The sequence below is a fragment of the Callospermophilus lateralis genome, chromosome 15 (genome assembly GCF_048772815.1).
Source record: "Callospermophilus lateralis isolate mCalLat2 chromosome 15, mCalLat2.hap1, whole genome shotgun sequence".
NCBI lineage: Eukaryota > Metazoa > Chordata > Mammalia > Rodentia > Sciuridae > Callospermophilus > Callospermophilus lateralis.
This window is the reverse complement of record NC_135319.1, coordinates 61,193,888-61,211,977: the sequence shown is the minus strand read 5'-3', so window position 1 is coordinate 61,211,977 and position 18,090 is coordinate 61,193,888. Positions and strand designations below refer to the sequence as shown.

Here is an 18,090-nt window from a genome sequence, read left to right as displayed (position 1 = left end):
CTATAAATTCCACTAATACTCATGTGAATGTAGGAAAAAATAATGAGATCCTCCCATTTGTTCTTAAAATGTTTTCTTGCAATAATATTTTATAAAAACTTAACTAGACTTTTCTTCAAAGAGTTTTTCATTGATAATTATGTGCCTCAGCTTCATTTCTTTCTTTTCAAGAAAACCAGAGTATAAAACTTGGGGTGGTTATTAAAAGCCTTGATATTTCAAATGAACTGTTGTAGTCAGACAGGCTGAAAGACAGGTGAATGGGGCTTAGCAAATGAAATTGAGAGTGACAAAATCCAGAAAAATTCCACTGGAAGAAAAGAAGAGATAGTCTGATAAGCTATGTAGAGAAAGAGGCAGCATAATATTGAAAAGAATGCTGGATTACATACCACATAATAATAACAACAAATGGTTCTTACTATCTACCAGGTTATAATTTTGTGAAAACTTTTAATCTCCTCACAGCAAATCATAACACAGAAAGGTTAAGTAACTTACTTAAGGTGAAACAGCTGGAATAAGTCAGCCCTGGTGTCTAACCCAGTGCAGCTTGCCTGCAGAGTTTATGCCTTCAGTCTCGACCCTATGCCACCTCTCAACCAGGAGTGCTGGGTCAGTTCCTGGCTTCACCACTTGGTAGTTGTATAATCCTGGACATTGTCATTACTGTCTGTGAGAATTTGGTTTCTCAAATGGGAATGGTAACAGCAGCCCTACCTTGCTGCCTAGCACTTGGTCTATGCTCAATAAAGATCTGTTGTCTCAAATGAAACGAAAACTGGGAATGCATTTTCAAAATGGAAATTGCTGTAAAACTGAAAAATTTTTGTAGCTTTATTATTGTTACATGAAGTTTTGAACCTAGCTCTAGGTTATCATAGAACTGCGAACCCAAGACCAAGTGTGGCTCTCATTGATTCCAGGAGATTGAAATAATAGAAAGCAATGATTCATCAGAGCTCAAGTTTTATACACTATACTATTCAATATATAAATCTGCACTTATGTAATCTTTTTATAACATCTATAACAAGAGGTATTTTTCCAAAGCATGTGTAATAGAAAGTAAAACTGATTTTTTGTTGTTGTTAAAACAATGAATTCACCATAGCAACTTTAGTCTTTTTTATATTGAGAGTAAAGCAATGGCTATTAACCACTCCAAATTACAATAAATAAAAATAAAAAATTGTCTGAATTATAATCAATTTCTTAGGACAGTTCACAGCAGCCCCACTGAGCATATTTATTCCAGAATCTCTGAACTGAATCTTGTGAATTAAGTTATTTTCAATCTGGTCTGCACTGGCCAGGGACAGGGAAAGGAAGATGGAGCGTTTGTCACTTAATCCCACTTAATCTGCTCCAGATTCTCATAGAATGGTGGTCTCCCCTTTGGACTGGTGGTGATCCAGTGGCACATTTGCATTGGCAGGTCACTGCCTGTACTTTTTCGCAGATGTACAATGCTATGTTCCAAAATTAGTGTGTCTTTGTGTGATTCAGACACATTACTCTGGAGACTCAAAACATTTAAAGTCAACCTTCATTGCTGTACTTGCCAAAGGGGGAAAAAAAGAGAATGTCAGAGAAAATGTGAAAATGCCTTACACTCTTAGATAAACTAATATATGCAGTACATGAAATCGTTTTTAAAAGCCAGACTGCTGAATTCAAATGAACAATCCCCTTAGACAGAAACTTCCTGTTTCTACAAAATGTCAGGTGGTAGAGTCCAGAACATACCACCATTAACCAGATAGATCGATATTTATTGTGCAATAATCATTTTAGTGCATGTTGTTTATATTTATAAACCTGAACACCTGCTTCAATGTGATAAGAACACATGTGTGTGAAAGAAAAAGCCACATTTCAAGGGAGAGAGAGAAATGAATAGGACTAATGCTGTCCTGCTGCATTCAGGTCAAATCTTTTCCCAATCCAAAATAATAAGACAGTAATATTAAAATTGATAGATTATTGAACATTCTTTTGCTTTCCAAAATATATCAGTACTGAATTTTAAAATTTTGGTATAAGAGGAAAAGATTTATATCCAACTCTTGATTGCTGCCTCCTGTGTATAGAACATAGCATACCCAAATTTCACTCTTTTTTCCATCTCACTCATCCTTGCTTTTATCTGAAAATTCGTGTTTTTAATTGAGAAAATTAATCTTTTCCTAGTTCTACATTCTTTTATATTTTCTTCCTTCCTTGAGCCTGAGGTTTTTAAAAGAACAGCTTCTAATTGGTATTTTTTTAAACAAATATTTTTAGTTGTCAATGGACCTTTATTTTATTTATTTATATGCAGGGCTGAGAATTGAACCCAGTGCCTCCCACGTGCTAGGCACCCGAGCTACCACTGAGCCACAACTCCAGCCCCTAATTGGTATTTCTTTTTAAGTTGTGGTTATAGATTCATATAGAAGATCCTATTTCTGTTCTCATGTTAGTTGCGAGGATGCTCTTGGCCAAACCTGTGGCTGATGTCTAATAAATGTTTGGACCTCATTGTATACACTTGGGGTTCAGTGTGTGAAGACAAATGGGAATAAAAGGAAGGGAGAGGGGATGGGGAAAAGAATGAATGGAATGAGTTTGACATAATTTTCCTATGTACATATATGAATACACCAGAGTAAATCTCACCATCATGTACATCCACAAGAAAGGGGTCCTATTTAGAAATAGATAGTCCATGCTTGTGTAATTGCATCAAGTGAATTCTACTGTCATATTTAACTAAAAAGTTTTTTTTCTTTTTTAAAAAGAATACATTGGTGAAAGTGTTTGAGGCAACAAACTGGAAGCTGAGGATTTCCCCCAGCTGCTCCTGCCTCTTCCCTGCAGTGTTCCACAGCAGACCTGGCTACATTCAAAGATAAGTAATTTTCAAAATGGAACAAGCCATCTGCAGCACAAAGCAGCACACAATTGTAATCCCAGTGGTGGGGGAGGCTGAGGCAAGAGGATCACAAATTCAAAGCCAGCATCAGCAATGGGGAGACACTAAGCAACTGAGAGAGACCCTGTCTCTAAATAAAATACAAAATAGGGCTGGGAATGTGGCTTAGTGATTGAGGGCCCCGAGTTCAATCCCCAGTACAAAACAAAACAAAACAAAACAAAACAAAAAAACCTACATAGTGCAATTTCAACAAAATACCAACAAGTTATATATGTGTTTTTATAAATTGACAAATGAATTCTAAAATTCCATATGGAAATGCAAAGGGTCAATGGGTACTGGATCATAAAGTTGAATTAAGTTGACAGCAGAAATGATAAAGCAAAACATAAATTTTATAGCTACTGATGATGGGAAAAAATTCAAATGATAATAAATTCCTTATAAAACGGAGGTGAAGATGTGGGGAAAGTTTAAGCATCTTATCTGCTTCACATTTTATAGCAGGGAGTTATTAGATACTATAAAGTTGACACATATTGTTTAAAAATAAACACTTATATGCTCAGATATATCTTCCATAACTTTTCACTGACATTTGTTGTTCACTTTAGAGGGGTCTTTAAGAACTAACATCTCTTGTGATAATGACACAATCATGTGAAATTCTGCATTTCCTTCCATCTCTAAAATGTTTCAAGTAAATCATTGAGTGCCTTTTATTTCTTATTGTTTAAATTTTTGTGGTGCTGGGGATTGAACCCGGGGCTTCACACATGCTAACTCTACCACTGAGCTACAGCCCCAGTCCAATGCCTTTTATTTGAGATTAATGGAATTCTACTGAGCAATGAAAAGGAAAGAATCACTAACAAGAGCATGGATGAATTTTACAATTATACTCTGCATGAAAGAAGCCAGCATGAAAGGGAGCTTATTGTATGATTGTACTTGTTAAAATCCAGAACATGCAAACAAACCCACAGGGACTGAAAGCATTTCAATGATCAGCTGGAGCTGGGAGAGGAGAGAGGCTTGAGCAATCATCTGGGGAGACAGGAACATTCTGTATCTTGATTGTGGTGGTGGTTTTCCAGGTGTATAAAATGGTAAAAACTCAGAACTGTACACTTTAAAGGGAAACGCGTGCGCGCGTGTTGGTGTGTGTGTGTGTTTGTGTGTGTGTGTTTCTTTAATAAAGTTGATTTTAAAAATAACTCAAAAAATAGCTTGTGGTGTGATTTTGTTTTTGAAAAATTGTTTCTCTCCGTGCTGCCTGTATATAGTCACAGGGTGACTGTAATCAAATTCTTTAAATGTTAATGAAGTATCTGTTTCTGGGTGGAGGGATTTGAAGTGTTGTTTTTTCTTTCTATATTTGTCTTTGAGTTTTCCCCTGTGGCTTGAATTTTTACAGTGGGCATATATAGTTTTTATAATAACTCTGAAATCATTAATTTAAAAAATACAGGAGATGGGGTATTCCGTCCCCTCTCCCACACATACACCGAGCATTTTGCTGAAACATAATATAAAGACGAGGGCACCAAAGGAAGGCAGGGGGGCTGTTCCCCAGGCCAGGCCCAGCCAGGCCCAGCCCAACTTGCTCAGCAGCTTCACTAGCTCACAAAAAGAATCTATTTTTGTTCTTCCCTGACTATTAAAATGGCAATAAAAATATGATTTCCATGTAGCACAGCAAAACAGATAGAAATGGTTTTAACTGGCTCTGATTGGCGCTCTCAGGTGAGTCGAAGCCAGAGAAAGTATGGACAGTTCTGATCTTCACGGTGTTGCCTTTGTCACCCACAGAAGAATATTGCAACACGTTGTGGCCTCACTGGTGACTGGACACACAGCCTTTAATTTCTTCTGTGCTATTTCTTTGTATTAAATGGAACAAAAAGGGATGTTCTGAGTAATAACGGGGTTCTGTGATTTAGACTGAGCAATTTATTTTGTCATTTGTAGAAATTTTCTATAGAGCAAATTTTAGTATTAAAATTTATACTGGTGCTCAGCAGTAGAGCACCTGCTCAGCATGGGCAAAGCCTGGACTTCCAGCCTCAGCACTGAGAAAAAGACATTTCTTTATGAGCAAATTGAACACCAAGAAAAAAAAAATCTGGCTAAAAAGATTTCTACCATTTTTTACCATTCATTCAGGTAAAGGGTTGATTTCTATCTGGTTTAAATCCCAAGGATTACATTTATTTAAAAATTTGTTTAAAACTTTAATATGTGTATTTTCTTTACAGAATTAAAAAGCGAAAGAACTACATTATGTTCCCAAAATAGGAAAAGCACATCTGATATATAAAAGCATCTTTTTTTTTTCTTAGTGTTCAATTTGCTCATAAATAAGCTGTGCGATTACATTACTTAGCGACTCTATTGACAAGGCTTTAAACATTTGCAATTAGCAGGTTGAATAGTATTGTAGACAGGTCCTTGAAAAGATAGCAAAGATTACTGAGATGTAATATTCCTTTTTAGAAAGAATAATAAGTATTTATATAGCCATCAAAGCCAATTTAGGCTGCAAAGTACATAACATAAAAAATTAAGGTGGGAAACCGTAACTCTGTTATAAACTGTCAAAGCTCAGAAGAAAAACATGTAAGATATCCGGAGCCTTCCAATGTCAAGCATTGAGATATTTGGCTGTAGCTTTTAAAATGTATTTTGCTTTAGTAAGTAAATGTATAATTAAATGATAGATATATTTGACGCAGCCTCATGGTGGTATCATTGAAACAGTGGGATGTACAGAAAATTCTTACTCAGAAACCAAAGATTGGTCCATAAGCAAAAAAAGAATCATAACAAATTAGGTGATGACAGTTTTCCTTTCCTGAATTCCTTCCAGTTCTACTCCTCTTCTTTTTTTTTAATATTTATTTTTTAATTGTAGTTGGACACAATACCTTTATTTCACTTATTTATTTATTTTTTTATGTGGTGCTGAGGATCGAACCCAGGGTCTCACACGTGCCAGGTGAGTGTTCTACCGCTGAGCCACAACCCCAGCCCCTTCTACTCTTCTTTTAATTTATTACCTATACGAGGATTTCTGCTGTATGGAGAGATCCTATCTGCATCTCAGGATTAAAGAGGCCTGGTTCAAATGCAAAACCCTAGACCCTGGCTCCAAAAAGGCTGGCCAGACTGTGCTTTCAAGAACCTGCACACACACACACACACACACACACACACACACACACACACACACACCAGTAAACTGGCAATTCTGAAGAAGCTAGTCTGGACACCCATGTCTGAGAACCACCATCTAGACTCACCCAAGATGCTGTGAATCAAACACGGTTTGTCTTCTCTGAAACTCATGTTGAAATTTGATTTGCAAAGTAAGGGTGTTGGTGAGGCCCTTGAGAAGTGATGGTGCCATTGGGAGGGATTAATGCCTTTCTGGGAGTTTGTTCTCATGAAAGTTGTTATAAAGCAAGACAGACGCTTATGACTGTCTTCATGCCTACCTGCTCTTCCACCCTGAGACTTGGCAGATGTGGCCATCTGATCTTGGACTTCCCAGTCTCCAGAAATGTGAACCAAAATAAACTTCTACTCTATAAATTATCCAGTCTCTGATATTTTGTTATAGCAACAGAAAACAGACTAAGGGTAGACAACATGTTTCACCAAGGGCATTGCTGATTGAGAAAAGCTACAGCAGGTTTAGGGTGGATGTAGTGTTGAGTGCTTATCAATCACACATTATTAAACCACTCAGATCATTTTCTTCTTTTTCTGCTTCTCTGCCCAGTCATTCTGTCTTAGAAGATGTTCCCACATGGCTTGTATGGACAATCTTGGCTTTTCATTACCTAGAAGAATTGAGTGTTCTCTCTGGACTTGACTTATTCCTGTGTATTCCCTTCCTGAGTCTTTAATAAAAGACTCTTACTGGAGTTGAGAAAAAAGCCCCACTCTCCAGAGGGTATATTTATCCTAATGAGCATATAATTCTAAGTAAGTTTGTTGCCTGTGAAAAATAGTGTCCCCTCTATTGAATAATGACTCATTTGAATTGATTTTGTCTTGAAACTTTCTTAAGAAAGTGTTATTACATTATATTCACAACTTTCCCACCTATCTATCTACCCCTTAAATAAAACTGATGAAGGGAAGAAGAATAAGCAGCTCCTATGGAAGGGAGACTAGCAGAACATGATATGTGCCACTCATCATGAATTCAAACGACTTAAAGCCACTTCCTACCTAAAGCCATCTCTGACCCCTTCCCCTTCTCCTCCCAGGAATGTGGCCCCTCCCTTTGGAGCTCCAGAACATGACTCCCTGTCCCTCTGATGGCAGCCACCTGTTTCTGTCTTATTTCCTGATCCATGCCTATTCCACTATCAAGTCCGGCTCTCTCCAAGGCACAAACCAGGCTCCACAGTGTGTGCCCCAAGAAGTATAAGAAAACCAGGCATCTGCGTGGCCTCTTTCCCCCTTTACATTAACTTATGTATGCTCAGCATGCAGAGAGTTTTTCACTTCTTCTTTTTACTTCTTCGCCCAGGGACGCACAGAGATTCTGTAGACTTTCCATGGTTCTCTGTCTGAGCTACTCCAACTAATGGTTCAAAAACAACTGCAGTATAGCAATCCACATGGTAAGGTATGCATTGTCAATACCATAACTCAGGGCCACTCTCCTTCCAGCATTTTCTGTGGGTTAGGGCTCTGATCCAGAATCAGTAAGCTGCCCTAGAGAAAGGCGCACGTACCTCATCCTTCAAGAGGGTCTTACTGTACTCCAGATGGTGCCTCTCCAAAATAGATGACCCATGGAGCCTTGCCAGTGGAGATGTGGACCTAGGAAGAAAACCACAACTTTAACTGTTTAAGGATCACACAGAAGTCCATACGATACAGAATCTTTACTGTCTCGGGATTCTTTTTTTTTCCATATCTCTCCTCTTTCACCCACTAAATGTCTGTGAAATGGTCAAAAATAACATATTGAAAAGGTTTTTTTAGGTTTAACAGATGAGAATATGCTATTTCAGAAAAAAATAATTTTGAAAAAACAATGCTTAAATTATTTACATTAGAGTTCAGTTCATCTCCTATATCTAAAATCTTTCCCCTCCTTCTCTCCCTCCCTTCCTCCCTCCTTCCCTTCCCTTTCCTCCCTCCCTCCCTCTCTTTCTCTCCTCCCTCCCTCCCTCCCTCCCTCCCTCCCTCTTTCTTTCTTTCTTTCTTTCTTTCTTTCTTTCTTTCTTTCTTTCTTTCTTTCTTTCTTTCTTTCTCCAGAAATCAGAAATTAAACCAGGGGTGCTCTCCCACTGAACTCCATCCACAGCCCTCAGGGTCTCACTAAGTAGCTGAAGCTGGCTATGAACTTGCAATCCTCCTGCCTCAGCCTCCTGTGCCCCTGGGATTATAATAGTGTACCTAGCTTGTAGCTAAGATGTTTAAGTTCCCCCAGGAACTATGGTGGTGGACCATGACTTACAAACATGTGGCAAATCTGTGAAAGCCCTTAAATTATTTGCTTAGAATGTGTTCAGTAAGAATTTCCCAGAATCAAGATGAAAATCACCATAAAGTAACATTCTTCCCCTCCTCCCCCAAGACAGAGAAATAAATTTATATTTAAAGTTCCCTTTTGTTAAGGGTTATATAAATGGGAACCTCAGCCTTTGGTACCCTGTTTTTCTCCAGCACCTCCAGGCCCAGGAACAGGAAGCTGTATTGAAAATAAAAAGATGAAAGGAATAAGAGGTAAAAAGAGGTTGAACCTAAGGTCTACAAATTATATGAATTTGTCATAGAAATATAGAAAAAATAATTTAATAAAGGAAGATACAAGAAATATAGATGGCAGACAGTAGAGAAGTTTCACTTTACTTCATAGAAAACAGAACTTTACAGAGGGATAATACTCTGATTAGGGAACAATTAAACTATGTTGGAGCAGAATTATAACTGATTATAATTTTAATAAATATTTGAATTCCTACTCTATGTTAGCACTGGAGATTTTCTTTAAATGAATCAAGTTCAATTCTACTTAGAAGGGAGTGAATGATTAATTCCGTTAGGTTATAAACATCAATTAAATATAATATTGGGAAACTAGATATTCTCCCAGCTTCAAAACAGCACTTCACCTATTACTTATTCTTTACCAAGGAGAAAATGTTCTAGAAAAAGGGATCTGCTGGACATAACCATAAGTAGTCTTAACCTCATAGCTAAAGAGACAAATTGATATCATGGACCCCTGGTGCAATGCACAGAGAAGGCACAAGATTATCGATAAAGAATCCTTGTCCAAAATGTCAACCTGCATTTAATCAGGAAAAAATTGACTAAATACAAATTGAGGGATATTGTGCAAAATAACTCTTCAAAAATATCAACAACTGAAAGACACAAAAAGACTGACTAAAGGAGATTAAAGATACCTGGCAACTAAGTACATGTGATCCTTGACTATATCCTGAATCAGAGGGCAGATAGCTATAAAGGATATTATTGGGGTAATTGAAAATTTTTGAGAAAAAATTCTGTGTTAGATAATAGTATTGATATCAAAAGGAAATTTCCTGAGGGTGATCATTGTCTTGTGTTTATGTAGACATATGTCACCCTTCTTCTTTGGAAATGTATGCTGAAATATTTAGGAATAAAATGCCATGATGTCTGCAACCAACTCACAAATGGTTCTGTAAAAAAGAATTAATTCACACACACACACACACACACACACACACACATACACACATCTATACATATTTGGGAAGAGAGGAAACTAGTCTGGCAAAATGTTTTCTTAGTAAAAGCAATTCACAAGCCCAGCACGGTAGCACACGCCTATAATCCATCAGCTCAGGAGACTGAGGCAGGAGGATCACGAGTCCAAAGCCAGCCTCAACAACTTAGTGAGGCTCTAAGCAGCTTAGCGAGACCCTGTCTCAAAACAAGAATATAAAACAGGCTGGGGATGTGGCTCAGTAGTTAAGCACCCCTGGGCTCAACCTGGTACCAAAATAAAAACAGGTAATTTCCAAAGAAGATGAAAGAACATTGAAGGAAGGACAAGAAAAGGAAAGGAAAGAAAAACACAACATTCGTTAATAATTTTCTACATTAGAGGGTCTGGCAGTAGTTAGCCTGAAGTATTGAAAATAACTCTAATCATTCAGGGAGAAAATAATTAGAAGAGAGAAGTTGAAGAAACAGAGACATGTGTGATCTGATTACTTAGCCTACCAGGTTTCCTTATCTTTCCAAGAATAATTTTTGAAAATTAAAACTCCAGCAGGAGGTGGTAAGAGTTGAGAGCACAGAGAGGCTCTTTAACACAGGTGAGTATCATTCCCAACTGCTGCTGGGATTTGAGTGTGTGTGTGTGTGTATGTGTTGAAGAGGAAGTCATTGTTGGTGTTCTCTAGGAAATTTTGAGGTATTGGCTTGGATGATTGAAGACTGGATACAAGTAAAATTTATGTTAAAACTTATTTACTTATTTATCTTTGGCGCGGGGGGTTTAAACCAGGAGCACTTTACCACTGAACTACATTCCCAGCCCTTTTTAATGTTTTATTTAGAGACAGGGTCTCACTGAGTTGCTCAGGGCCTAGGCTAAATTCGTAAGATTGGCTTTGAACTTGTGGTCCTCCTGTCTCAGCCTCCCGAGCTGCTGGGACAATGGGCTTGCGCCACTGCTCCTGGCTAGGATAAAACTTAAGAAGTAGGAGAGGGTGCAATTTGAGGCTGAGAGAACAGGGAGGTTGATGCCTCTCTGAAACTTTAAACAGAAGGCGGGTGAACATGTACAGAATAAGCAATGGGAACTGCAGAGAAGATGCAGCCACAGTATCAATGTTAGGAGCCCTGCTGTGACACCAGAGCAGGAGGCCAGGGACAGCCTGTGTCAGGTCCTCAGTGAAGCTATGGAGAAGATGTCTCTCGATATCTTCTGTGCAGGCTGGAATATTGGGCATGTTCATTCAATACTCAAACAGCTAGAAAGCAGAGCCCACAGTGCTGCCTTGGGGGTTGCCTTAATCAATTGCCTAGAAGTGGGTTTCCACCTTGCCCCAGGGCTCTGCCCCTGTTTTGCCCTGATGCATAATTTCATCGATGACTTGTATAAACATGGACAGAAGCCATGACTATTCAACTTATAGATGATTAAAAAAAACTGAAAAAAAAACCCCACCCTAATTTGTTGATTTACAGAGTATGACTGAAAAGGAGAATAAAGAATCAAATCAAGAAGATGAAGGTTAATCAGGATTCAAGGTAGTACTTCGAACCATGGGTGGATTACTCTGTCAAACTCCAGGACCTACATTTTAGGAATGACATAAAAACACTGGAGTGGGTTCAGAGAAGAATGATAAGCAGAATTACATGATGAAAACCATTATGAAAAAAAATTAAAAGGACTTGGTGTGTACAACTGGGGAAAGAGTATACTTTGGGAAGAGGGACATGATAATTTTCTTTACTAGATGAAGGAATAGTCTGTGGATGATAAATTATACATATTGTGCCAGATCTAGAGACCTGAACTAGGAGAAACCGAAGTTGTGGGGAGATCAATTTCAGTTCAATATCACGAAGAACATTGGAGTCATATAAATAGAATGCTCTGCCTTGTAAGCAAGTGGGTTCTCCATTATGGAACATAATCAATGTAGACCAGAGGGAAGAGGAAGGCATATAGGAGAAGAGAGGCCTACACTGGATGGAAGGATGACTGAATTCTAAAATTTCTAATTTTTTTTTTTCCTGATAATGGCATTTCTCCAGTAATCAAAGGAGACCCAAAGATCAGTGAACTAAAAAACTAATCGGAGGAAAGGGGATGAGAGGGACAAAGAAATCTACAAACATAAAAGCATGGAACGGAAAACAAACTGGTCATACGAGTGAAGTAAACAAAGAGAACACAAAAACTTGAGGGAATAGCAAACAGAATTTTGAAAATGGCAAGGTTTTTAGGGCATTGTCGAGGGCACAGTCTGAGGCTGGGAGATAAGAGTGGAAAGGAAACGAAGGATTCCAGACATTTTGGAGACAAGTAATCAGATCAAGGGAACAAGGTCAAGCCAGGAAGCAGAGTCATCAGTGTCCCAACAGTTTCAGGGGACTCCATAGGTGGTGGCTTCATTGGTACCATCAGTGTGAGAAGAATTATTGAGTCTTATTCAACCTTCTTATTAACTACTTAATAAAAAGTAATGTCTCAACATCTTTGTGGACTCCCTGAGCCATTCTTCCAACAAAATAGGGGTACATAAAGAAGTTCATCAAAATTGCTATTGAAGTACTGTGTGCAAACAAACAAACAAACTGCATTTGACCACGAGAGCTTAGTGGAACTCCCAGAAGGATGTAGTTCCACCTGAGACTGAGGGAAGACACGCCTGTCCTGCTCTGCAGTCAGGCAACCTTTTCATCCCCACTTCTACACATGACCTCATTTAATCTTCATGCATTGCTCACGTCCAGTTTCTAGAAGAGACATGTTTTAAAGACCCGAAGAGTCCCCACATTGGCCGGCCAAGGCAGAGAGCTGGGATATGGGATAGGCATCTTTTTCCTACAAACTGGGAGGTGAGTCACCACACCCAATCCTGATGCTTCCTGTAACCTAAGGTAAGTGTGACTTCCTCCTTTTGAACTGATTTTCTCATCCATAAAATTGGGGAATGTCAGTATCTCCCATGGGGCGGGGGTGCTGGGAGGATAGAATAAGACAATGAATGTCAAGTTCTTAGCTTTGTCCAGCACACAAGAAGGTACCCCATGAATGTTAGGTCCTTTGTAACTGAATTGGTTAATATACTGCCAAAAGTGAAAGAGGCAGAGAACTCCAACCACTGTCAGGAGATTTGCACATAGGACAGAATGGCCAGTGTGGACCAGATGAACCCATGATGAAGAGATTCTTGCCCCAAGCCTCAGCAGATCTCCCTTTCAGGACAAGGCCTAACTGCTACCACTGCTGAAGGTGAGGAATCACTATTTACAAAGTACTTTTCATTTGCTCAATATGTTTTTCTTGAGCACCAACTATGTAGGTTTCACATATATAATGTCATTGGATTCTCATCACAATCTTTGAGAGGCTATTATTATATCCATTTCATAGCTAAGAAACTGAATCTTAAATAGATTAAGTACCTCACCCAAGATACCTCAACCAGACAGGAGTTGGACCCCCAAAACCAATACTCCTAAGCCTGATCTTCTCGAAACACCTCACTACCTCTGGAGACGGGTCAGTTATGTGTCAGAAATGGGGGTGAAGTATAACTGGGGCAGATAGTGCATCTTTAAAACCAATATCAAGGATGATCATGATCCTTGAACAAGGGTGCTTTGGGTGACTCTGAACTTGGACGACCTGAGAGAAACATCATGCTACGAACATGGACTCACTGTTATGTCTGTACAGGATGAAAATCATCATAAGAAAGTTTCTTTATCCTTAAGATTTTTTTTTTCAAGGATCTGGTCTAGCATGAATACAGCTGATGAATTTTGAAGAATACCAATGACTAATAAAAGAAATCAAAATATTTCATATTCATTAAGGGCTAAGAGTCTACCATAAACTGAGGGCTTTATAGGTATTATCTCACTTAATCTTTACAAAGACCTTACCTGTTAGATGCCATGATTATAATTCCTATTTTCCAGATGAGGAAATTGAGGCTTACAAAGCAGAAATAACTTGTGAACCCAGTGAAACCAAATCTCTGACCCTGAGTCTGCCCCCTTATTATTGCACTTTCTTTCTTGGGGCAAGAGAGGAAAATGGCATTGATGTTAGGATGGAAGACCAGCTAAAGGAAGGTTTGACTTTTAGAAGCCAAAGGACCAAGAAATGAAGGGTAATGAGCCCAGGCAGAAGTATTCTCCAGCTCAAGCTGGGGACCATTCCTTAGATGGACACAAATTTAAGCCTAAAATTAATGTACTTTTCTTTTTCTCAGTATGGTGAACTGAACCCAGGAACGCTCTACCACTGAGCTGCATCGGCCCTTTTTTACAATTATTATTTTGAGACAGGGCCTTGCTAAATTGCTAAGGCTGGCCTCAAACGTGCAATCCCCCTGCCTCAGCCTCCTGAACAGCTGGGACTATGGCGTGCACCACCGCTGTTCCCAGAAAATGAAAGCAATTTAATATTTAAAGTCAGTACTCTGATTAAATGAAGAAAAAATAAATGAAGGCATATAAAAATAAGGCATTTGGAAATGGAAACGGAAGGATGTAAGCAGCCGGGCAGAAAGAGCAGACATCATCACGATGGCTGAAGCTTGGGAGGGAATAGAATAAGGCCCTGCTGTTCCCAAACAGGGTGAAGAGAAATTCACTGAGCTAACGGACAGGGAAAGTTTTCTTCTCCCCCTAGGCACCTTGGAACACCCACAAGGACATGTCAATACTGCATTTGTGTTCACTTACTTCATCTGGTACAAATTATTGGTGCCTCTGTGATCAATGTCATGGCAGAAGGCAGCAGCAAGCATGGCAAAAGCTTCCAGGTCTGTGTAGTATTTTTTTAGTCTTCCTGTCTAAAAATATACAGAGGCACATATTTTTGTCAATTAATACATCTCCCCAGCAAGGCCTGCCTGCACCCACCACGATTTTACAGAGAGCTGGCCTATTTCTTGTGTGTCACAAAGCATTCTGGGAAATTCCCAAACCCAGCAGGTGACTGAATTTTCCCTTAAGAAATGAGTTGCATGAACATCGGGGTGCTAATCCAGCCCAGTGCCCAGAGATTCCCCACACTCCTGGGATCATCTGCAGCAAGATGGGGTTTGACTGTGACCATGAACTTAAAATGAAGACCTGAAGTAATGGACCCACCCATCTTTCACATGCTCAAGTGGGAATTGGCAGTTTTACAGTGATTTCCAGGACTCCGTGACCTACCATCAGCAGAGTAAACATGGTCTGTCCCACATTGAACCCGTGTCGCCAGTTGTGGTAAGTGACAGCGCGGTACCCTTTCCTCACCGTGTACATCCATCTGGTAAGAACCTGTTACCCAAAGACGACAACGTCGGTCAGACTTTGGAACAGAATTCTAAAGGTTAGAAGGCCTGTGACAATCTTATCTCAAAAGATGTGTTGGTCTTGTTGACAGAGTTAAAGCTGATGTATTTACAAAGTTAATGATAATTTAAAATCCAAACTGAGTTAATCTTTTGAACCACAGAAAACATTAGGGAAGTGCAGCAACAGAATCACACCGTGTTTTTTTTTTTTTTTTAAATGAAATAACATCTGACCTCTACAGGTACTTTGAATTTCTCCACCACATTTATTTCAAAAAACATTCGGAGTCCACATTTGATCAATTCGTGCTCTGTAATGGGGAAGTCGCTGAAGCGGAATTCATACAGTTCTACCGCCTGTGGGTCCGGCAAGTCCTCTTTCTGTTGAAAAGACAAATTGTCTTAGATTGCATTCATCTTTCCCCTTTATGATCACATACCCAACACTGAATGGAAAACCAAATTGTAATAAATGGATAACACAGGTCCTTCACTGAGCCACTGTGTCAGGCACTGGGTTGTACAGTTTGCACAGATGATCTTTACAAAAACCTACATAAGTACGCCCATTTACAGGTGGTGAAACAGATTCCGCCTTATTTTAAAACTTTCTAAGTGATGGGATTCGATTCCAAACCCAATTCCAGTGGCTGTCTTCTTTCTGTGATGCAAAATTAAATGTTTAGTCTTATCAGCTTTCATTATTCAGTTCCTCTTTTGTTTCAGCCAAGAAATATTCAGTCAACAGCAGGTATTTGCTTAATTCCACCCTTTTGTATTTTCTTTTTTATTTGCTCAGTAATAGCCTCCCACTAGACCCATGGTGCCTGTCTCTGAAGGTGCTCAGTCAACGTTTGCTGAATGAATGGACGAGGGCCTCCCAGTGTGGGTGCACATTTGCTGACACTTCTTTTAACCCACATCTTGTTAGGACTTAGGGGTATGTGAAAAAAAAACAGCGAAGTAGGCACGTGAGCATTGACATGACTTGGGAAATAAAAATATGGATCCTGCCTTAGAGGAACTTAATTTATTGAAATGCGTATGAAATACAGACCAGTGAGGGGTAAGAGCTTAGACTCAGAGAGTGTGGCAGCCAGTGTTGGTGCTGTGGGAGAAATCAAGTGCCTGGGGACAGGTGGCTTCCCGTTAATTAAATAGGGAACTCTGGAGGGGTATGAGATGGTAGTAGGAAGGAAGGAGAAGATCCCCTAAGGAACGAGAAGGAAGGAGGGGATTCCATGATGGGGAGAGATCTTGCCAAGAGACAGTTTAGCAACAGCCACAAGGGTCTACCAGATGGACCTGCAGGAGCTCACTCAGAGACTCTTAATGACTGCACAGCTTGTCCCAATACTGTGCTGAGGGTGTCACAAAAGTCAGAAGAAGCATGTCACTTCCCTCAGAAAGTTCAAGTTTTCCTAGAAAACAACAAATGGCATATGTCTGCGCCAAGCAAAATTATGGCTTCTAGTCCCCCGGCCCCTGTGCCTGGGCTGGCTCTTTGGGCTCTTGCCCGTCCCTCACTGGGCTTCCCAGGGCCCTCCTGGGTGCCCCTCTCACCGCTGCCACTCTGGTAACTTCGAACAAAATATTTTATTTTTTTCTAAAAAGAAATGGCTTGAAGCCAGGAGACCAGCATTCAGTTTTAGGTTCTAATTAGATACATCACCACACCTGAAGAGGCCTCTATGTTCTCATCTGTGAAATGGGACGGTATAACGACATTTTTTACTTTATTGTTTGGTCATAAATTAATCCCAGTTTCATTTTCAACAGTCAAAGAAATTGGGACTCTGTTCAGGGCCCCTTTTTTCCTCCTCCATTTCTCACAGGGCCCTCCTCGGCCCTCTGCTGTCCCTGGCCTTCCTGCTCTTTCTTTTCTTTCTCAAACCTCTCCAGACCCCTTGCTCAGCTCAGCCCTTCCTTTTTTTTTTTTTTTTTTTTTTTTAATTCATTCAGGAATATATATCAGACCTGTACATGTCCTAGGCAATAAGAGAAGCTGGCATGGCCACTGTCCCTGAACTATGCACTCCCACGTGGAGAGACAGGTGATTAGTGAGTCTTGGAAAAATCAGCCCCAGAGGCTGCAAGAGCTGTGGAGTGCGCTCCTCCCCCACCCACCCCACAGGCCCTGGCGGTCTCAGGCCCATAGTCCTGAGAGATAAGAGTTAGAAATGTTGTTGCCTATATCGCAGAATCATCACTCTCAAGTGTAAACGTATAATTCAGTAGGAAACATAAGTAAGAAGTTCTCAGAATCATGACTCCAGGCCCCATTCACAGTCACAGGCCAATTAAATAGGAGTCTAATACAGAAATCACACAGTTTTTCAGTCTGCGATCCCGAGAGATGGATAAAAGCAAAGGCTACTTGTTGGTCTGGTAAGTAGCACTCCAGCTCCATGGAGCTGATGTTCTTTGCAGAAATCACAGCTGAGGGCTGACAGCAGGGGAGGAGCTTGTCGGCAGCCTACTGAGTATAAAGTAACTCCAGGCCACCTGTGCAGGACGGTCACTGTCTTGTCCCACACCTATCCACTTTTCTCTGCTGCTAACCGGTTCCAGCCACACCCAGCTGCTTTGGTTGCCCTGGACCAACAAGCTGTCCTGTGTCTCCACTCCTGTTTGCACTGTCCTTGAGTCCCACTCCCATCTCTAGCCATCTGCAGGCCCCATCATCTGTCTTGGCCTGCCAGTGTCTGCTTTCCCCTCAGACCTCGGCACCGTGGTCTCCCCTGTGACTCCACTATCTTCTGAGCATGGCACAAGGCCTCAACCTTCCCAGAGCCCTGGGATTCAGGCTTCAAGAACACAGCTTCAAGAACACAGCTGGGCAGTGACATTGCTTGCATTTTTTTGTCTTCCTAATACACAGGGGGCTTCTTGAACCAGATAAGAACTAGTTTGTATTTTTTGCCCTCAGCACCTAATGCTGTTCCTTGTATGGTGTGTCTCAATAGTTACTAAATGAAAAAAAAAAAAAATGAGCAAAGGATAAATGAATGTGGCACATCTCTGGGAAGTGCTCTGCAACTTCTACGGTCCGGTCAACATAAGCAGCAGGGCCTCCAAGAGGGCCCCAGATGGCCCACAGAGCAGGAG

At 40.2% G+C, this 18,090-nt stretch overlaps 1 protein-coding gene across 1 annotated transcript in view; it reads right to left on the bottom strand.

Moving 5' to 3' along the window:
• Positions 1-18,090, bottom strand: part of Pde6c (phosphodiesterase 6C) — a 49,092-nt gene that overhangs the window by 7,723 nt on the left and 23,279 nt on the right. Inside the window, exons 12-15 of the mRNA XM_076834511.1 lie at positions 15,217-15,363; positions 14,858-14,965; positions 14,381-14,490; positions 7,672-7,759 (exon numbers count right to left, since the gene is read on the bottom strand). Coding sequence (XP_076690626.1) covers positions 7,672-7,759; positions 14,381-14,490; positions 14,858-14,965; positions 15,217-15,363 — 453 coding nt within the window. The remainder of the gene's footprint in view (positions 1-7,671; positions 7,760-14,380; positions 14,491-14,857; positions 14,966-15,216; positions 15,364-18,090) is intronic.